Genomic DNA, 23,254 nt, shown 5'->3' on the forward strand with positions numbered 1-23,254 from the left:
ATCGTGAGCATTTAACACAAGCTAGTGGAATCACGGAGCCCGATACCCTACACCCACCACAATGCATTGCTAATGTGACTCTGCAGTGCGCATAACAGAAAGGGTGTCACACTCACCCGAGACCCACATCAGAACCAGGGAAAGGTTGTCAGAGGATAGAACACATTCTGCTGTCATGGAGGTAGGTACGGCATTTGAGGCTGGCATAGAGGCTGGAAAAAAAAGTTTTTAAAGTGGGATTTTTTTGGTGGGAGGGGGTTAGTGACCACTGTCAGGGGAGGTGATCCCTGATTCCCTCCAGTGGTCATCTGGTCAGTTGGGGCACTTTTGTAGGACTTGGACCTGAAAAAAAGGGGTCCAAATAAAGCGGACCAAATTCTCGTCCAAAACGCCCTTCTTGTTTCGATTATCAGCTAAAGACGCCCATCTCTCCTCAGCCGATAACCACGCCTCGCCCTGCCTCCGACACGCCCCCGTCAACTTTGTTCGTTCCTGCGACGGAGTGCAGTTGAAGACAACCAAAATCGGCTTTCAATTATACCGTGGTCGCACACGGGAGAAAGACGCCCATCTCCCGATTTGGGTCGAAATATGGGCGTCTTTCTCTTTCGAAAATAAGCTGGATAGGCATCTATGCGTTTTTGTAAAAGGGCCCCATAAAGCATAACTTTAGTGAATTTCAGGGTGATTCCATAATTTGGCATCAAGATGTAGACAACAGGATGCATAGTGCTAATTCTGTAACAGCTTTATAGCAGCCATAAGGTGTTAGAGAATACTAGTTCAAAGGCATGTTGGCGTGACAAAATATAGGCACACATTCTTATTACATGACAGTGACTGGTGTAAGTTGAGCCCCCATTCATAAGTATTTACCAGCCAGGATCAGCAGCCGGTTAAATGCCCCATAATTGGCTATCCGGCGATATTCAGCGGGGCACAGCCAGCTCTCTCTCACTGAATATCACCAGTTAGCAGATAGCAGTGGCGTAGCCACAGGTGGGCCTGGGTGGGCCAGGGCCCACCCACTTAGAGCTCAGGCCCACCCAACAGTAGCACACATTTAGCGGTAGCTGGTGGGGATCCCAAGCTCCGCCAGCTGAAAAATTCCCCCTGATGGTAATGAAAGCGCTACTGTCCATGATACTGGCATCTGCACATGCTCAGTTTTCAACACATGCCTGCTGCAGACTGCCAAGGTGGAAAGAAGCGTTTTCCCGCCAGCTGAGACATTTTTTTGGTGGTGGGGGGAGTGGGGGGGGGGGGGGAGAGAACACTTGGTGCCCACCCACTTCTTGACTAGGCCCACCCAAAATCTGTTGTCTAGCTACGCCCCTGGCAGATAGACAGTTTTATCAGCCGACATAACTGGCTGTCCGCCGATTTTTGGCCCCACTTTAGTGGCTATATTTGGTCATGTGAATATTTGGTATATCTTTGGCCGTTTAGAAGATAACCGGCTAAGTCTGAATACCAACATAACCAGTTATTTGCTAACCGGTCAAAAATAAACGGAATATTCAGTGCCGGTCACCTCCTTGAGTATCTAATTCACTCTGTCACGAATGTAACTTTAATACAATACCACTCTGTATTTCTCAAACCGGAATTGGCGATCGCCAACACAGTACTATGTAAGCCATATTGAGCCTGCAAATAGGTGGGAAAATGTGGGATACAAATGCAACAAATAAATAAAGAAATGGCCCGGCATTGCATATATCCGGGTTTAGCAGTGACTGTTGGAGTTAGCCAGGCTGACTCCCGTGGTCTAAATATCAGCCCCGGTGTGCCTAAGTGCACCATACAACATGTGTAACTCATAGTATTGTATAACTTGTGCATCACTTGGGAACACCTGACCCATGGCCCATTCATGCTCCGCTCATTTGTACACCCCCCTCACAGGTATGTGCTAAGCAGCGGTGGTGTGTATCTTATAGAATAGCATGAGGCACTTATATATGTATCTGCCAATTATTGGTGCCTCTGAAATGTGTAAGTTCTGTTGTTCTGTAACATACATACACACTTGGGGCCAGATTCTATAGAATGTGCCTAAACAAATCCGTACAGTAAACATTTCCAGCTAAGCATATTCTATGCAGTAAGTGGCACCTAGATTTAGGTATATAAAATACACTTAGTTGATATCCCAGTACCTAAAACTATGCACCTCCATTTACACAAACGAAAACATGGTGTAAATCTCTGCATGTAGATTTACGTGCACTAGGCCATATTCCAAAACTACACATGTAAATTTTGGAACGCCCACAAAATGCCCATTTCCCCGCCCATGACCATGCCCCTTTTGAACTGCACACATTGGAATTTAGGCACAGGTTATTACAGAATACGCTTAGCGAGTTGTGCACATAACTTCTAATTGTTGCCAATTATTGCTTGTTAGGTGCTTGCTATCAATGCTGATTAGCTTGTTAAGCCAATTAACTTACACACATTGTTATGGAATATGCTAGGCAAGCTATATAGAATCTGGAGGTTGGCACCAAACGTTAGGTGCCCAGTTATAGACTTGCTCTTATAATTTTATAAACCAGGGGTCTGATATTCAAATAAAGCTTCTAAGTTATGGCCTAATGGCTCCACCAAGGCAAGACATCCCAGTCAAGTCACCTCCTGATGGCATCTCCAATCAACACATCCCATGAAGATTCCCCCAGCCTCCAGTAAAGGAGGGAACTTGGGAATCAATCTACCAAGTTCCCTCCTTTACTGGGTTTGGAACAATCCCCACTCTCCTCTGCCCCTTGCAATACCAGGTTCAAAATGGCATATATTTATGGGACTAGAGGGTGCCCACTTTCCTTTATAAAATACAGTGTAACATGTGAAATGCACACCTATAATTTACATTAGCCACAGAGCTAGTGTAAATGCACACGCCTAAATTGCTGAAATATGTGTGTAAATTGTAGGATTCTTCAATTTATGCATGTAACCATTTATCCTCCCAGTGCTTCACCCAAATGCTGCCCATGAGGGGCATAATCGAACAGGGCGCCCAAGTTTTCCTTAGGACGTCCTCGCAGGACGTCCCGGTGAAGGGGCGGGGAAACCCGTATTATCGAAACAAGATGGGCGTGCATCTTTCGTTTTGATAATACGGTCGGGGACGCCCAAATCTCAACATTTTGGTCGACCTTAGAGATGGTCGTCCTTAGAGATGGTCGTCCCCAGTTTTCGGCGATAATGGAAACCGAGGCTGCCCATCTCAGAAACGACCATATCCAAGCCATTTGGTCATGGGAGGAGCCAGCATTCGTAGTGTACTGGTCCCCCTCACATGCCAGAACACCAACCAGGCACCCTAGGGGGCACTGCAGTGGACTTCACAAATTGCTCCCAGGTGCATAGCTCCCTTATCTTGGGTGCTGAGGCCCCCCAACCCCCCCCAAAACCCACTCCCCACAACTGTACAACACTACCATAGCCCTAAGGGGTGAAGGGGGGGCACCTACATGTGGGTACAGTGGGTTTCTGGTAGGTTTTGAAGGACTCACATTTACCACCACAAGTGTAACAGGTAGGGGGAGATGGGCCTGGGTCCGCCTGCCTGAAGTGCACTGCACCCACTAAAACTGCTCCAGGGACCTGCATACTGCTGTCAGGGAGCTGGGTATGACATTTGAGGCTGGCAAAAAATATTTTTTAAGTTTTTTTTTAGGGTGGGAGGGGGTTCGTGACCACTGGGGAAGTAAGGGGAGGTCATCCCCGATTCCCTCCGGTGGTCATCTGGTCAGTTTGGGCACCTTTTTGAGGTTTGGTCGCAAGAAAAAATGAACCAAGTAAAGTTGGCCAAGTGCTCGTCAGGGACGCCCTTCTTTTTTCCATTATCGGCCGAGGACACCCATCTCTTAAGCACGCCCCAGTCCCGCCTTCGCTATGCTTCCGACATGCCCCCTTGAACTTTGGTTGTCTCCGCGACGGAAAGCAGTTGAGGGTGCCCAAAATCGGCTTTTGATTATGCCAATATGGGTGACCCTTTAGATTGTAAGCTCTCTTGAGCAGGGACTGTCCTTCCCCATGTTTAAACTTGTACAGCGCTGCGTAACCCTGGCAGCGCTATAGAAATGCTAAGTAGTAGTAAGATGGGCGCCCTTCTCTTTCGAAAATAAGCCTGCATGTGTACACCCAAACTCTAACTACACAGTATGTTCCTCTCTCTATCCTCTTGGTTTTGCTTTTCTGTGATTTCGTTCTTTTTCACTCTGTTAGATGTAAACTGCTTTCAGTGTCTCCTCATTTAGCAGTATATTAAGAGGTCCTTTTACTAAAGGGGTGCCATGTGGCAACAGGCTTGCTGTGCGGCAACTTGGAACTACCACTGGCCCGACGCGGCCTCTGGCAGTAGTTCTGCCTTGAGCGCACCCCATTTCAGGCAGAACAAAAAATATTTTTTAAATTTTTACCGTTGCACTAACCCGACAATAATCCGGTAGTGCCGCTCACTGCCTGGTTACCGCTGCTGGCTACACGGTAAGAATAATTTACCGCATGGCTATTTTTTTTTTAATTTATATTTATTTATAAATTTTCAATAATACAAACAAATATTCATTTGTAAGGCAATACAGAGAAATTATTTAAAGGAAAAAAAACAGTCAAATTTCAACAGAAATATATAGAAAACAATTATTTATACTCTTTCTCAGACCACAATATCGGGGGTAGTGGTTTCTAAATACAACTTTGAGGAGATTGTAACTTAAAAGAAAATATATTTATATACCAACATAGGCTAGTCCTGATCTTTATCCCTATTACGTGGCTATTTTTTAGGGGCACTTGCCGCGCGGCCATTTCAGGGGAGAGTACTTACCACCACCCATTGAAGTGGCGGTAAGGGCTCCCGTGCTAACTCGGCGGCAGGAGGGGGGGGGGGGTCGAAGGGGTTATCGGCGGGGGGGCCGGGGCCAAATCTATGAGGGCCCATGCCCCCGTGGCCCCACATAGCTACGCCCATGCCCGGCGGTAACTGGGCAGCACGTGACACTGCCCGATTACCGCCAGGTACACACTGGTGCTACAAAAATTAAATATTTTTCTAGCGCTGGATACGACATGCACTGGGGGTGGGAACTACCGCAGGGCTACTGTAGTAGCCCAGCGGTACTTCCCTTTTAGAGGTAAGTCCATGTTGGGCTGATCACCACTTTGTAAAAGGACCCCTTAACAAGCTAAAATAACCACATATAGGACACATAAAACACAGTCCTATATTTATGTGGTTCATCGTGTCCAGTTAAGTACTGAATTGTTATGTGTTAATTTTTTGGGTTTTTTACTTATGTTTTTTTTTTTTTAATTTATAACTTTTTACAATTATAATCAAGCAAAGCTTGTTTTGAAAAGCAATACATTTCACATATTAATTTAACAAGGATATAATAATCATAAAGCAACAGCTTGAAATTTCTCACTCAAGTCCACATAATTGAAGCAAGATGTTAAGAAATGGATTATATTTTTAAGCAAAAAGTTTGCAAAAAATAAAGCAGACAAAGAGTTAACAGGTTAACATTACTCAGTGTTAAATTTCTCAATTAAGGGAAGAATAACATTTTAAGCACCCCTATTTTGCCTTGATGCTAGAAACGCTGTTAATTGAACCGGGTCGAAGAAAACATATTTAATCGATTGATGTCTCACTACACATTTACATGGATATCTCAAATAAAATGTAGCACCCAGCTGTGTGACCCCTGGTTTCATTAGAAGAAATTGTTTTCGACGCTTTTGCGTTTCTCTAGAGATATCAGGAAATAATTGTATTTTTTGACCAAGAAACAGTTTATCGTTGTTTTTAAAGTACGTAGTCATTAGCCAGGACTTATCTGGTGCTGGTGCAACTGTTGCAGTTAGAGTAGTTGGAGTAACAGGTTCAAGATCTGTAGATTCAAGTAAATCTGTAATATTCAAAACTTGATCCTGCTCTTGGTTCTTTTGATCCACCTGTTCTCTGGGTGGTAGCTAATAGACCTGGGTGAAAGGAGGAATGATTTCTTCCTTAACACCAACAATCTCAGTTAAGTATTTTTTTAACATTTCCCTAGGAGATTTAGTAATTTGCTTGGGAAAATTTAAAAAGCGAAGGTTATTACTTCTAAGAGAGTTCTCAAGAAATTCAGTTTTTCTTCTTAATGAAGTCAAATCTTTAACCATAATCTCCTGTTGGGTTTGCATTTTTTTCATTTCCAAATCCTTTTTAAGTTCTAATTGCTCCAGTTGTTCAACTTTTAAATCCAAGGATTTTATATTTTGTTCTTGTGTTATCATTTCTTGATTTAATTTCTGAATCTGAGGTGATAAAGATTTTCCTAGGTCCACTATTAAAGTCCATAAGGAATCTAGGGTAACTTCAGCTGGTTTTTTAATTTCAAAAGAAAAATGTGAAGGAAGTACCTCTTCCTCCGTTGCCATCCCCAGGTTCACAATTGCAGCGTCTCCCACCTTCATTGGTGTTGTCGTTCCCATCAAGGATTCCAGACTACCAGCAGGTTGATTTACTTCGTCCCGACTCTGCTCGTTCTCACCACTCCCAGGGGGAATGCTCGGAGTCGCCTCTGCTGGTGTACTGCTGCCCATAGGCTGAGGGGGCGGTTCCCTTGTGTCGGGGCTGAGCGTCAGCTCTAGCCCTGGAGACGCTTCCGTGCCTCCATTCGCACCAAAGCGTGTCAGTGGGCCGCCTTCTGACACTAGCAACACCGGTGTTGCTGGAGTTACCGCAGTCTGCAACAAAGTCCGAATGTCTTGCGAGGGAAGAGCCTGCCGTGGAGGGGCATTGAATGCTGATTTGCCCCGTCTCTTTGGCATCTCAGTAAACCAGAAATTTCAGAGAGCGGTAAAAGAAAAATGCTGCCTGCTAACAGTTTTGCTCGGCAGCCATCTTGCTTTTGTCATATGTTTTATTATTAATGTGAACCAATTTGATGCCTTTGGGTTTAAACGTGGTACAGTGAAACCTCGGTTTTCGTTGACGTCGGATTTCGTCCTTGGTTATTGTCGATTTTTTTCGCGAAATTTTTGTCTCGGTTTTCGTCGGTCGCCTCGGAATTTGTCAGTAAATGCCATGTTAAATGTTCATTTATTGCTAGTGATTTGAGGGCGCACGCAGGAGGTGGGTGTGTTTTACATCATGTGCGTTAATTGCATTGGCTGGCTGTTGGTGTGGAAGGCATGGGATATTTCTAGTGCCACTCCTCCCTTCCCCTTGTTCCTGTTTGCATTTGTTTAGCGTTTTTGAAGGGCGGGAGCAGGAGGTGGGTGTGTTTAAGTGTGTGGGATCGTTAGAGAGGGGCTGGTGGAGGAGGTGTGTGTTGGAGATCTGTGAGGGCGGAATGGGATAGCGATTTGCGGATGTGGTGCGTTGTAAGCAGTTGCTGGTTGGGGACGTGCACTGGGGGGTAGGCGGAGGTAAGTGGGGCAGGGGAATCTGGAGTCCTCTTGTTCGGGGCGCTGATTTGCCCTTAGTAGCTTGTTGGCGCTGTTACAGCCTGTTATAATATCTGAAGCGTTGTGTGACATGCTGCATTATCATTTATATAGTAGGATTAGTCTTTTTATTCATTTAAAAGAATTTAAAATAAATTGCCTCGGTTTTCGTCGATTATTTTCGGACAAATTATCGACGAAAACCGAGGTTTCATTATATATCAAATGATTAGATCAAATCGACATTGCACTTAACTGGCTAAGTTTTCAACAGCCACTTCTGCCAGGATATTCAATGTCAGATCCCAGACATGGCCAGGCATGGAACATCCAGACATAAGGCCGTCGATGGTGCCAGCTGAATATCTATCCCCCATTATTCTAAATTTTTGTGCATGAAGTGGGAGCATTACCATTATCGCTTAACTTATAGAATTGGCCTCTATCCCCTATTCTGTAAAATTCGCCAAAAATTGAATGTGCAATTTAATTGAATAACGAGCCAATTACTGCCAGTTTTTTTTTTACAAACAATTATTAGCACTAATTAGATGTAATTGGCATTTGTGCACGTAAATTTAGGCATGGGATCCATGCCTAAATTGTATGCATGGCCTAAAAAAGGGGGCACGAGAATGGGAAGGGTCATGGGCATTTCAGGGTGGATAGGGGGTGTAGTTTTTAATTACATGCATAACTATGGAATATAGGGGCAGTGTGTGTAAATGTAGGCATGGGCATTTGCACCATGTTTTTGTTGGTGCAAACATCAGTGCCTAAATTTACGCACCTCCTAACTCTGCCATTTTTTATGGTGTCATATATAGAGAATTCACCCCATATGTGAAAATTTAAGGGGCCCTTTTACTAAGCCACGTAGGCGCCTGCACACACCCAATGCGTGTCAATTCGGAGTTACCCCCCAGCTACCGCATGGCCTGTGTGGTAATTTCATTTTAGACGCGCATCTGCTACGCACGCCAGAAAATATATTTCTTTTTCTGGCGCAGAGCAAAAATTGGACGGTAACTCCGACTTGCCATGTGTAGGTGATTACCGCATGGTTAACGTGAGAGACCTTACTGCAAAGTCAATGGCTGGCTGTAAGGTCTCAGACCCAAAATGGACGCGCGCCAATTTTTATTTTGCCGCACGTCCATTTTCGGCAAAAATTTTTAAAAGGCCTTTTTATGGACGAGCTGAAAAATGGATCTGCGCGTGCTAAAAGCATGTGCCTACACTAGCGCAAGCCATTTTTCAGCGCACCTTAATAAAAGGACCCCTTAATAAGCCGGGGTGTCCAGAGTGCAGAAAAAATACAGAGAGATCCAGACTGACCAGCAGTGATCTAGTGCTTTTGAAAGGATGGTGTGTTTTTTTTGTTTTTTTTTTGTACAATTTGGCTACAGGCTAGGAGCAATCTTTTGTTTAACACTACATCGCTCATAAAATAGAACTATCTTAGTACAAATAAGTATTTTACAGTTCACTTTCATAAGTTCCATCCTTTCTCATTGCAAGGAGAAAGTTAAATACACGGATGCCTGTTTTCCATTGTTGGATGCTAGACCAAGCATGAGCAAAAGTTGAAAGCCCAATATCATTCTACACTCACCTGCTCTTTGTTGATTTGGGCATGTAACAGCAAAGGAGAAATTAACAAATGAAACACCAGGTTGTGTGACCTAGAGGAAAGAAGAAGTAGGGGTTTATGAAAAGGAAAATACACTGAAAATGCTGAACAGGAATGCCGATCCCTGTCTTAAACATTTTGTAGAATATGTTGTGAGCTGAAGCATGGCCTTAGCTCAATTCAGAGGATCATTTATTTTAATGCTATCAGATTTTATTGAGCTATATATTGTGGCAAATGTATTGCTGTGTATACTAGCATGTTATTTTATCAGAGGTCACAGAGGTAATGGCGTTCAATATAAGTACAACTTATGGCATTCCAGGGTATCCAACAGTAAGGAAGTGATAAACCTTGTTCCTCATCTTCGTTCAATTCTAGTCAGATGAACTCATATGTAAAGGAAAAGTACTGTGGTTCACGTAAAAGATGTCCTTCCTTATAAATACATGTACTGTATATTGATGTTGATTGCGCCTACCAGTGCGATAAAATGAGCTGCTTTTTTCTGTCCCGCTAATAACATCATGCATGAACTTCTAGCACTAATGCCTTATTTTGTATTTTGCTCTTTGCAGTCACCTCAGTTTCTCTCTCCAACACCTACTGAGGTAATTGCCAAGGCCTTCCTTTCTCTTCTTACCCTCCAGATCTGTTTCGTGTTGCTATCATGTTTTCCAAAGATCACATGTCGAGCCTCAAAATGATTTTTTTCCTCATCAAACCATTTCATGGAAACATTTGGTTGATATAGTAACAGATGAAAGCAAACCCCATAGGTGTGGTGTTCTCATAATGAGATATTCTCTTTTCTGGCTTGCATTATTTTGGTTTTCAACCATGTTATTGCTAAACTTTCTTCTGAGTGCATTTTGGTCAGCTGAGAGCTTTTAGTTCAGCTCTAAAAATCAGGTCTAAGAGAAACCATATACAAAGAGACAGAAGCAGAAGACTATTTTCCACTTTTTCAAAATGAGTCACTGGCTTTTGACCTTGATTAATGTTTGGTGTGTCACAGTTAATTAATCGAGATAACAGAGGCACAATCCAGTGCTGCACAACATTAGAATGTGGTTAGCACCCTTTCTCCACTTCTTTGTCTGTTAATGAGACAGTGAAGCTATAGGGAAATTGATTTTATTATACAGTGATAATTTGATATTTCATGTGTTATCTTGGTGTCTTCCTCAAATACTTACATTGCTTTCAGATTTCATATGTGTTATAGGTGAATGAGATCTATTGGTGTAAGTGCAGAAGATGGATTAAAAAGAGTTTTTGTTTTTAATTAAACATTTTCCTTGCTGTATTATAAAAATTGGACTACACCATTTTCTAATGCTGATTTTATAACTACTTTGCTTGCTTGCTTTTGCATTCAGCAGCAGTGGCCTAGCCAAACATGTTATTTTGGGTAGGCCTGAGCCCAGAGTGGATGGGCACATAGTTCCCTCTCCCCCCCCCCCCCCCCCCATGTTCTCTGGCCCTGTACCAGTGACCCCTAACAAATTAGGGGCCCTGTTTACTAAGACACGCTAGCATTTTTAGCACACACGAATGCTGAAGACACCCATATATTCCTATGGGTGTCTCTAGTGTTAGCGCACGCTAAAAATGTTAGCGCGCCTACAGCGCAGCTTAGTAAACAGGACCCTATACATAGTAACATAGTAGATGACGGCAGAAAAAGACCTGCATGGTCCACCACTTCGGGTCCTATCTTCAGCCTGTCTAGTTTAGTCTAGTTTAAGAGCCTCCTGTGGGGAACCGTGTCAAAAGCTTTGCTGAAATCTAAGTAGATTACGTCTATAGCTCGTCCCTGATTCATTTCTCCTGTCACCCAATCAAAGAATTCAATGAGATTCGTTTGGCACGATTTCCCTTTGGTAAAACCATGAGCTAGTGGGGATCCCCAAGCCTAGCCAGCTGAAGAGGTCCTCCAGTGGCCTGAACAGCTCCCTCCCTCCACCGTGACATTCTGAGAAAACCCCGCTGAGATAGATATTCAGAACATTTACATGGGTAAAATTATATTTTACACATGTAAATATTAAGCTTTGAAATTCTCCCCTCCCCTCTTTCTCCATTTAACTTTATTGGCTCAAAATTGTTTTGCGAAAAAAGCTAGCCAGACAAAAAGTCGGTGGAGCTGGAGGCTTGGTGAGGTCAGGCTGAAATATTTAATGTTAGTATGATATTCAGTGGTAACTGGCTATTAATGGGCAGACAGATTTATGAATAGCAGTTGCAGGACTAAATATTCCCCAGTCAAGTCTCCCTGACACCCTAAAATAAGTTTACCAATCTAAAAAATACCCCTGCTAGCCCCTGCCTTCCTTCTTAATGTCCCCACTGGCCCTTTGCCCTCCTTCTCGATATCCCCAAACTTTACATACATAAATAAAATAAATGTCTTCCCTCCCACTGCCCTCACAATTTAAAAAATGAAAATAATCTATCTTCCCCCTGGCCCTATGTCCCTATGGAATGCCCTCCCGCGGGAGGTGGTGGAGATGAAAACGGTAGCGGAATTCAAGCATGCGTGGGATAAACATAAAGGAATCCTGTGCAGAAGGAATGGATGCTCAGAAGCTTAGCCGAGATTGGGAGGTGGGGCTGGTGTTTGGGTGGTGGGGCTAGTTCTGGGCAAGACTTCTACGGTCTGTGTCCTGAAAATGGCAGATACAAATCAAGGTAAGGTATACACAAGAAGTAGCACAAATGAGTTTATCTTGTTGGGCAGACTAGATGGACCGTGCAGGTCTTTTTCTGCCGTCATCTGCTATGTTACTATTTCCCTGCAATTTAAAATGTTTTTTAAATGCCGCTAGCCTGCTGGCCTCCCTGCTCTGTCCCTACACTGTAAATGCTAAATATCAAATGTCCCAGTATTATCTCCCTACCTCCTAATCTCACAGTTTAGAAAAAGAAAGGGCACTGCAGGAATCCCCGTCTCCTCACCGCTTTCCAAATGGACCCACTATATCCACAACTATTCTCTCAAAGAGCTCACTGATAATGGGTAAATGTTTCGGGTGGGCTCTGGAGTGATCTTGGGCCTTACCCACTCTTTGGCAATCATCACAGGTTCGACAATAGTCAGCTATGGCTTGAGATACTCCCAGCCTATAGAAGTTCTAGGTCAATCTAGTGCATGTCATCCCCTGATGTCCTTCTAGTGGAATATCATGTGCAGTCTGTACAAGTTGTTCTTTGTATGCCCTGGGCACTATAAGCTGCTTGCCTGCTGTCCAGGGCCTATTAGGATCAACAGGATCAGTCTCTTTGTACAACATTCCCCCTTCCCATAGGATTCAATCTTTACCAGTCTTATTGGTTGGCTGACCAGCTCTCTGCCTCAGGGCTTCCAGGTCATGGTCAGAGCACTGAGCTTCCTGAAAAGCATGTCTCTGTCCTATATCAATATCCATATCTGGAAGGGTTTCTGCTGGTGATTCTGACAAATCAGTCTCATCAGTCTGATCAATAGGTGTGTCAGTTAAGTGAGGCTGTTCTATACTCACGGCCCCGGTCACCTCTGGAACTGGTGCTGCTGGAAGACACTGAACCACTCAGTGGATGGTGACCCTCATGCCACACACTGAGCCTGATAATCCCACCATTCTTCCACCAAAAAAAGAAGGACAAAAGGTCTGTCATGACATGCTTAGCCACCTGCCTGGGGTTACCCTGTGACCACTCGGAAGGTCTACCCCAGCACAGCTCAGGTCTGCCTGCACCTGCCACTTGTGCTCTAGACTAGCACCCTCCTCCTACCGACTGGTTCACAACTACCTCTGGGCGAGTCTCCCGCTCCCAAATTATCCCCAATAATTTCTAGGTTACTGGAACCACACTTCCAGTGGTTCCACAGTTCCCAGAAAGCACTCAAGAGACCCAACACACAAACCACTAGGATTCTTTATCAGTCCAGACAGGCAGAACAAACAATGGTGTTTATTCTCATAAAAATATTGAACAGTAGAACAAAATAGTGCAAATAGGCAAATAAAGACAGATAACTGAAATATGGATCAATTATAACACTCACTAAACATTTGCATACTGACTGAACAGTACCTAGGACGATCAGGACATATAATTTACCGAGCCTCAGCAAAGAGATCTGTTTCCCTCTTCTTCCAGGCTAAGACTGAATGCAAAATCAGTACACTCTAAAGGAAATTAGCTCCTGGGCCAATCAGAGCCCAGTCAACAAGATTTGAAAGTATACTGCTGCTTGCTTCCTGCTTATAGCAAAGAAACACCACCTGCCGGCCTAATAGGACAAATACACTTCAGGACATAGGAAAATATCTAATACATTTTACAGGCTTAAAACACACTGTTTCTTCACAATGATCATATTATCAAGTACAAATTAATCAAATTCAAATTATTGTTTACAAAAGTCTACGCACTGTGACATCATTAACAGTAAGCTGGTACCCCTTTTTTTCAAAAAATGGTAGTTTTACAATGGAAACATTTTTGAATGCATGAAAATCGCTGGGTGGTCACGCTAAAAAGTCTATAACTTCCTCATGTTTCTCATTCCACTCGGTGCATAAACGTAGATAGTAGCAAAAAATAAAGCCGTTAAACATGATGCTGAAATTCCAAGTGGTTGTTGAGAAAACAGCAAAAAAAACTAAGGGGCTACTTTTCTTTGCTTTACCCTGTACATCCACATGTGTGCAGATACACATATATAAATGCCAAAAATCTGCCTAAACGCTGTTCTGTAAATACATGCACTTACGATAAGTTATGCACAGAATTCTGGAATTTAAGAATGAGCATATGCACCAACTCTATGGTTGACGTATGGGCTCGCATCTAAAACATACCATTCTGTTTCTAATAATGGTCCACCTCTAATAATTGCCTACCCCTGTTTCAGCATCAAAACCTCTGTTCATTTCCTCTTAAAAGCCAAATATAGGTTCCTCCAAATAGCCCACCCCCAGGAATTTGCAGTATCTGGCTTTGCTCTCCTCACCCCCCACCCCTCAATGATGACTGGATCTCTCTTCTTACCTTTTCTCATGGTTCTAGCACTGGGCCCATGTGGGGACTTGAGTATGAGCCCCCACTAGCCCAGCACCATACCATGAGGAGAGGTAAGAAAAGAGAGCTGGTCATTGTGAGGGGGTGTGGACAATGGAGGAGAGCAATGCCAGTTACCGAAGGGGGCAGGGTAGAGGAGAGAAATGGTGGTCATTTCATGGAGAAAGAGTGGAGGAGAGAAATGGTGCCTTTTAAAACAAATAGGAGGAAATAGTTTTTTCACTCAACAAATACTTAAACTCTGGAATTCATTGCCAGAGAATGTGGTAATAGCAGTTAAGGGTTTTTAAAAAGTTTGGACAAATTCCTGGAGGAAAAGTCCATAGTCTACTATTGAGATGGACATGGGGAAGCCACTGCTTGCCCGGGGATTGGTAGCATGGAATGTTGCTACTATTTGAGATTCTGCCAGGTACTTGTGACCTGAATTGGTCACTATTGGAAACAGACTACTGGGCTAGATGGACCATTGGTCTGACCCAGTATGGCTATTCTTATGTTCTTATTAATAGCCCACCCTAAACTTCAGAAAACCCATTGTTTCTAATAATAGCCTGGGATTTATTAGAAACAATATGGTATGCACATATATGCCTAGTTAAGCTAATATTCTATATAGGAAAGTAGGTGTCTGTTTCCTTTATAGAATAGGCATCATCTAGGCACCTATATGTAGGCATATTGTTATAGAATTTCCCTCAGTGTGGACAGTTTGAAAATTGTCCGCTTATTGATTAGAACTAATGTATTTATGTGTCTAATTGTAACCCGTTCTAAACCTGTATTTTTAGGGATTTCGCAGAATATAAGACCCTAATAGCATAGCATTAGCATAGCAGAACTGTTACATCAGAGTGTTATAGTCATACAAATATGCTTATTCAGGAAATTAATATCCCCATATACTGGGAGGGGATAGGTATAATTTACTTTCATTGGCTTAGAGGTAGAAGTAGACATTTGCACATTTTAACAGATGATAAATTGGGATTCAAAGATGGCGGTCAATACATATGTGGTTTTTAAAGACCTTCAATTTCAGCTCAGTTCACTATTGACCAAGAGTCATGGCATTCATTTGTTGACATAAGGAAAAGAGTTGGTGGTCTTACTTGCAGTAAGACCTTCAATACCCCTGCTAGTAGTCCTTATCAAGAAGACAGTAATACAACAGACACTTAGCAGCTCTCTCTACTCAGACCCATGTAATCTCTGCCCTGTCCATGACCTATAGGAATCGATGAAGAACTCATTCTCTAGTACTGTTCACTGGTCACTTTTCACAAACTCTAATTTCACTAAAGAAATTAAAAGAAGAAAGAGGTGTCATTCAGAAATGATGGATTATTTAGCTAGCAAGAATACAAGATTCTCGTTGGAAAACGGTTTGATTAAACCTTAAATCATGATTGAATTCTCTCAAACGAGTGCTCCCTTGTATCATAAGAAAATATCAGTTTTTTTCCCAAAGCACAGAAGAGGGAATAAGTCCTCCCTGAACAAAGCTCAATATGTCTTGAGGGCTGTATGCAAGCAAAATATTGTTGGCTGTAGGTTTTCTGTTTATATTGTGATTCATCAATATATACACATTGCAGTACTTGGGAGGAAAGGAAAGGACATTCTGATAAAAGTGGGGTGAGAATAAAAATGGAAAGGTTAAAAAAAGCTAGTACAGGAACATCGCCAAGATTAATGTAAGCAAACTTCTGACATATACCCACAGATTCTATAAAGGTCACCCAAATTTGGGTGTTCAAAATTGGGTACGGATCCCAGATCCACATGCAAAATAGCTAATGACCTCCAATGATTTAATTATTGGAGTTAAGCACTTAATTGGCACTAATTATCATTTGAACACAGATCTGGCTGCGCTGTATTCTGTAACAATGACCTCCTAAATTAGATCATGCACAACTCAAAAGGGGATGTGACCATGGGAGGGACATAGGCAAGTCAGGGGTGTTCAGAAGATTTAGGCCCAGTGTTATAGAATAACAGAAATTTGCGCCTAACTTGTGCAACAGGATTTACACCAGGTTTCAGCAGATAAATAAAACATTTTTAAAAACCATAAACATAAAAATAGCCATACTGGGTCAGACCAGTGGTCCATCTAGCTTAGTATCCTGCTTCCAGCAGTGACCAATTTAGGTCACAGGTACCTGACAGAATCCCAAATAGTAGCAATCCCTATGTTTGTCTCCATAGCAGTCTATGGTAACTGGTCCAAACTTTTTAAAAACCCATATACACTAACTACTGATACCACATCCTCTGGCAACGAGTTCCAGAGCTTAACTATTTGTTGAGTGAAAAAATATTTCCTCCTGTTCATTTTAAAAGTAGTACCATGTTAACTTCCTTGACTGTCCCTTAGTTTTAGTACTTTTTCAAAGAGTAACAAATTGATTTTTTTTACACATTCTACACCACTAAATATTTTGTAGACTTCTATCATATCCCCCCTCAGCCATCTGTTTTCTAAGCTGAAGAGTCCTAACCTCTTAAGCCTTCCTCATATGAAAGGAGTTCCATCCCCTTAATCATTTTGGTCGCCCTTCTTTTAACCTTTTCTAATTCTGCTATATTGTGCTACAATTTCTTCTGCCAGTTTGCCAGTAGTGAAAGACTAGCAATTGGTCAATAACCTGAAGGGATTGCCAAGTCCAAATTTTTCCCAATCAATTCAGGGAATACCACTGCTTCCTACATCCTTATTACTAACACAGTCAGTCTATGTGAAACCACAGGTGGAGAATTAAGAAATAATGCTGCTGGAAAGGTATGTAACAGGCAGCTACTGTTCCCAAATTTTAATTCCAGTGACAATCTTCTCTAGAAACCAAGTCTAGTTCCTTTACAAAAGCAGGGTGTCTACATGGATTCAACATCTGTAAGAGGGAAATAGGTATAGGTCCTCGCACCCAAAGTTGGAGCAGAAATCCACACTAAGCGCTATTCGATAAGGGCACTCATACTGGAGCACTCTTTATTGAGTAGTGCTGATTGTGGATTTTTCCTGGCACCTATTTTTTAATCATACAGTATTTTTGGAAACCATTATTCTGATTATACGTTATTTTTTAACTTTTTATTATGCTGTGATTTGTGTAACTACCATGATTGCATTAAACTTATAATATGTGAGTGCTCAGTACAACTCATGTTGCTGAGGCTGGACTACTGGGAGGAAAACATGAGAATTTCAACATCATTGCACCAAAAGCCCTCCCTACCACCTCATTTAAAGCTAATTGTCTGGTGTTATAAACCAGCAGAGTTCTATGTTCAATGACCATGTGAATAATTGTAAAACTGGCACTTAGCTTAGGGCTGGATCTTAGAATCGTTAGGTGTGCTCTCAGTAGAACCTCAGCTAGCAGTCCGTGCTCATGTGAAAAGTGAAGTGTCAAATCTGTTCTGGATCAACAGTTCACTTGATAAATCCTCGGTGTTCTGGCATCTCTTGTTGAGAACAAAAAAATTGACTAAGAAATACCAGGCAGGGATGCGTAGACCAACGATTTTTTTTAACAAAGTATAAATAAATGAGGAGAAAAGGTAACAGTAAAACAATGAGGATGAGAGAGGGAAGACCATACCCTGAATGCATCACACAAATATTAATAATTAGTATAAGAGCAGCAGAAGAGCCAGTGATTTCTTCAGACGCTGAAGAAGGACATCAGACCATGGGGCCAGCTCCGTTAGTGCTGAGCAAGTTCCTTCACTGTGTTAAGGGAGAGATAATTTGTATTGTGTTTGGTATCCCCAATCATTTTTAAATAGATTTGCCTGGCTATTGCAGCATGCGCCAGTGTACTATAAAGCTTAGGTCTGTGATGATGAGTAAGTTTGATTGTTACTTTTATGTCAAAGGTTTACGATGTTACACAAGTTCCTTCTTTTAAGTACTAACATCGTAATATGTGCTTGAAATTATGGTTTAGTTTATGTGACCAGCTGAACTGTACCCTTTTGCAAATTGTATAAAACTGCATTATTTAAGGTTAAGGTTAAATTTATTTCTTACCAGCCTTTAACAAGTCAGATTACAATAAAATACTACATATGTATAACAATTTTTTTTACTAATCAGATACAGCTAAAATATAAAGTGCCCAATATTCAAAATGATTTAAACGGTCAGAGAAGCTCCTGGCCGTTTAAATTACTACTACTACTATTTAGCATTTCTATAGCGCTACAAGGCATACGCAGCGCTGCACAAACATAGAAGAAAGACAGTCCCTGCTCAAAGAGCTTACAATCTAATAGACAAAAAAAAATAAAGTAAGCAAATCAAATCAATTAATGTGAACGGGAAGGAAGAGAGGAGGGTAGGTGGAGGTGAGTGGTTACAAGTGGTTACGAGTCAAAAGCAATGTTAAAGAGGTGGGCTTTCAGTCTAGATTTAAAGGTGGCCAAGGATGGGGCAAGACGTAGGGGCTCAGGAAGTTTATTCCAGGCATAGGGTGCAGCGAGACAGAAGGCGCGAAGTCTGGAGTTGGCAGTAGTGGAGAAGGGAACAGATAAGAAGGATTTATCCATGGAGCGGAGTGCACGGGAAGGGGTGTAGGGAAGGACAAGTGTGGAGAGATACTGGGGAGCAGCAGAGTGAGTACATTTATAGGTTAGTAGAAGAAGTTTGAACAGGATGCGAAAATGGATAGGGAGCCAGTGAAGGGACTTGAGGAGAAGGGTAGTATGAGTAAAGCGACCCTGGCGGAAGACGAGACGGGCAGCAGAGTTTTGGACCGACTGGAGAGGGGAGAGGTGACTAAGTGGGAGGCCAGCAAGAAGCAGATTGCAGTAGTCTAAACGAGAGGTGACAAGGGTGTGGATGAGGGTTTTGGTAGAATGCTCGGAAAGAAAGGGGCGGATTTTACGGATGTTGTAAAGAAAGAATGGCAAATTGTGAATATTCAGTTGCAGTTAGCGGTCCTTTCACAAAGGTGAGCTGGAAAATGGCCTACGCTAGTGTAGGCGCATGTTTTGGATGTGCGCAGATCCATTTTTCAGCGTGCCTATAACAAAGGCCTCTTTTTTTGTGGGGGGGGGGGCGAAAATGCACGTGCGACAAAATAAAAATTGGCGCGTCCATTTTGGCTCTGAGACTTTACTGCCTCCCATTCACTTAGCGATAAGGTCTCACACATTAACCAGGCGGTAATCGTCAACTTGCGTGCACTACCAATTACCGCCCGGTTAGCGCTGCGCATTCGGAAAAAAAATTGATAACAGCACTTAACAAGCAATAATGAGCACTAATTGGTGATAATTGGTACTTAACAACCAAATAGCAATATTAATTGGCTTTTTAATTAGAATTTACGTGCACAGCTGTCTAGGGGCCCTGTTTACTAAGGCGCATTAGCGTTTTTAACACATCTACAATTAGTGCGTGCGCTAAATGTGTAGTTGCCTATAGGGATATTGCAGGCAAGTACATGGTTAACCCGCGTACATGGTTAATGTGTGTTAAAAATGCTAGCGCGCCTATAACACAGCTTAGTAAACAGGGCCCCAGGTGTATTCTCTAACAAGATACATCAAAATTCTAATGTGCATAGCCAAAAAAGGGGCATGGCCATGAGCGTGGAGTGGACGAGCTGTGGGCATTCCAAAAACCTATTCGCACTATTGTAGAATACATCCGATCTGTGCTTAGGGCTGGTTTTAGGTGGCCTTAATGGGTGCACCTAAATTTTAGTGTGTCCTAACTGTTTGGCATAGTTTACAGAGAGGGGCATAATTGAACGGGGTGCACAAGTTTTCCTGAGGACATCCTCGCAGGACGTCTCGTGAAGGGGCGGGGAAACCCGTATTATCGAAACAAGATGGGTGGCCATCTTTCGTTTCGATAATACGGTCAGGGACGCCGAAATCTCAACATTTAGGTCAACCTTAGAGATGGTCGTCCTTAGAGATGGTCGTCCCCGATTTTCAGTGATAATGGAAACTGAGGACACCCATCTCAGAAACGACCAAACCCAAGCCATTTGGTCGTGGGAGGAGCCAGCATTCGTAGTGCACTGTTCCCCCTCACATGCCAGGACACCAACTGGGCACCCTATGGGGCACTGCAGTGGACTTCAGAAAAAGCTCCCAAGTGCATAGCTCTCTTACCTTGTGTGCTGAGCCCCCCAACCCCAACCCATTCCCCACCAGTACCATAGCCCTTAGGGATGAAGGGGGGGCACCTAAGTGTGGATACAGTGGGTTTGTGGTGGGTTTTGGAGGGCTCACATTTACCACCACAAATATAACAGGTAGGGGGGGATGGGCCTGGGTCCGCCTGCCTGAAGTGCACTGCAGTACCCACTAAAACTGCTCCAGGGACCTGCATACTGCTGTCAGGGAGCTGGGTATAATATTTGAGGCTGGCATAGAGGCTGGAAAAAATATATTTTTTTTTAGGGTGGTAGAGGGGTTAGTGACCACTGGGGGAGTAAGGGGAGGTCATCCCCGATTCTCTCCGGTGGTCATCTGGTCATTTAGGGCACATTTTTGTGGCTTGGTCCTAAAAAAAAAGGGCCAAGTAAAGTCAGCCAAGTGTTCGTCAGGGACGTCCTTCTTTTTTCCATTATCGGCCGAGGACGCCCATGTGTTAAGCATGCCCCAGTCTCGCCTTCGCTATGCTTCCGACACGCCCCCGTGAGCTGAGGACGCCCAAAATCAGCTTTCGATTATGCCGATTTGGGCGACCCTTGGAAAAGGATGCCCATCTCCCGATTTGTGTCGAAAGACGGGCGCCCTTCTCTTTCGAAACTAAGCCTGAGAGTAGCACTAAGCGTGTGGCACTGATTTTTCAAGCACCATTTATAGAATTTGGTCCAAACTGTGCAAACTTTGATGCCTGTCTGTTCCACACAAAAAAGGTGCATCTGAAAACTAACTGTCTGCAGATAACCAATATGTCAGCATGCATAAATAAATAACTCTTGAGTTGTTTTTTACATTAAGCAATATTCCTGTTGGATTAGTGGCATTCATACCATACAGGTATATCATATGCTTGAATGGGCACTCAGGTTGAAGTTTAGCTTTATGATGGCTGATCACTACATTTCAGTTGGGGCAGCTTTTTAAAGCAGTATCATGATTTTAATTTTGGCTTTTACAATAAGCTGGGCATGTGGCCTTTCTCTTTTCAAGAGTTTTTCCATAGAATGGAAGAATCCCTTTGAAAACAGGTCTTTGTCTTATCATTTCTACCAGCTCTTGTTCCGCTCGAACTCTAGCAGGAACGAAATGCTTGCTACATGACACAGGTGTACACTGTTTGATGACCATTGTCTTCTTCAACAACAAAAGTAAATGACCTTGCTATCTTTTTAGGGTGACCAAGACGACAGGTCTTTAAAGCAGTATCGGGCATCCAGTCCTAGTTCTACTGGGTCAGTGGGATATGGCCGCTGCACACCCACATCTCATTCTCCTCAGCATTACAGCAGACCAGGTAAATGACCATCAGCCTCAGAAAATATTTGTTTCCTGTCATCTGCCTAATTTTAAAAATGCAACCATATTTCCATAGTCCAAATGATTTTTTACTCAGTAACTACTGTTATTGCAGCCTTTTCATTCTATTTTATCTTTTTAGGCTTTTTCGACTGTATATAAGGCTTAGGATTTTAGATTTTAACTGATAAAACGCTGATAAAATACCCCCATCCAAAATAATAAAAATAGGTGTGTATTGAATAAACACCAGAACACCCCCTAGCATTCCCTCGCCCTTTCCCTGGTTTATCTTCTGCCCTTCCTTACGTTTTTGTGTCTTTTCTGTGCTGGTTTCTCCTAAATGACACAGACATACATATTGGATTCCATTAGAAAAGGTCCCCAGCAATAGTACCTGTGATGCAGAAACACCTAAAAACACTCATTTTTGTATCCTCAAAGAACTCTTAATTAGCTGTAAAATAAACACCATAATTTATCTATAAATCAGGGGTGTAGCCAGATCTCAATGTTTGAGGGGTCTGGAGCCCAAAGTAGGACGGAGTACAGTTTGGCCCATGTCCCTGCTGCAACCCCACCCGCCACAACCCCACATACCTTGGCTGGCAGGGGTTCCCAACCCTCGCCAGCTGAAGACTTTCTCAAGCACTGTTCTCTGCGCATTGCCTGCCCTGCTTCCACTCATGTCGCATGCATGCTCGGTTTTAGTGAAAATGCACATGACGTGAGAAAGCAGGGCAAGCAATGTGCAGAGAAAAGCTTCAGCCAAACCAGGGGCCCCATATCCAATTTGGGGGGCACAGGCCTCCAAAGCCCCCTGTAGCTACACCGCTGCTATAAATAGGTATGAATAGACGTTCTAAGTATATTACCTAAAACCTATAAAGGCAAGTTAAAAATTGAGCACACAGTTGGGAGAACAGGGGTCATTTATGCATGTAACTAAATTAGCTAATTGGTGATAATACCAATAATTGTCACCAACAAGCACTAATTGGCAATAATTTGTAGTTACACATGTAAATGACTGACAGCCAACAGCATTCTAGAAACGTACCCCTCCCCCTGATGTTCAAAACTGGCCGGTTAAAAAGGGTTTAAGCGCCTAACCTCGGATATTCAGTGGGAGATAACTAGTTATCTCCCGCCGAATATCCCAGTTAGCAGCTAGCCGATAACCAGCTATATCACGTAACATAGCCAGTTAGGCCTCAATATTCGGCCTCTTTGCTGGGTTGTTTTAGCCCAGGGGCGTATCTGCGTGGGGCCACAGGGGCCTGGGCCCCCGCAGATTTCGCCCTGGACCCCCCTACCACAGACCCTCTCCACCTCCCCCTCCCGCCCGCCCGCCACCAACCCGTCGCCGATCTTTGCTGGCAGGGGACCCCAATCCCCCGCCAGCCGAAGTCCTCTCTTCCGTGCAGGATGCAAGTTTCAACGCTTCCTGTTCTTCTGAGTCTGACGTCCTGCACATACAACGTACAGAACGTCAGACTCAGAATTTGGAATTCAGTCTGACGTCCTGCGCGTTGTACGTGCAGGACGTCAGACTCAGAAGAACAGGAAGCGTTGAAACTTGCAGCGGCGCAGCCTGCATGGAAGAGAGGACCTCAGCTGGCG

The 23,254-nt window shown here is 43.2% G+C and overlaps 1 protein-coding gene across 1 annotated transcript in view; it reads left to right on the forward strand.

Annotated features, from left to right (window-relative positions):
* The window catches only part of ABLIM2 (actin binding LIM protein family member 2), a 309,478-nt gene that overhangs the window by 147,199 nt on the left and 139,025 nt on the right, over positions 1-23,254 (forward strand). The window contains 1 exon segment of the mRNA XM_030191153.1: positions 21,509-21,629. Within this exon segment, the coding sequence (XP_030047013.1) occupies positions 21,509-21,629 (121 nt within the window).

The sequence above is a fragment of the Microcaecilia unicolor genome, chromosome 2, assembly GCF_901765095.1.
Source record: "Microcaecilia unicolor chromosome 2, aMicUni1.1, whole genome shotgun sequence".
NCBI lineage: Eukaryota > Metazoa > Chordata > Amphibia > Gymnophiona > Siphonopidae > Microcaecilia > Microcaecilia unicolor.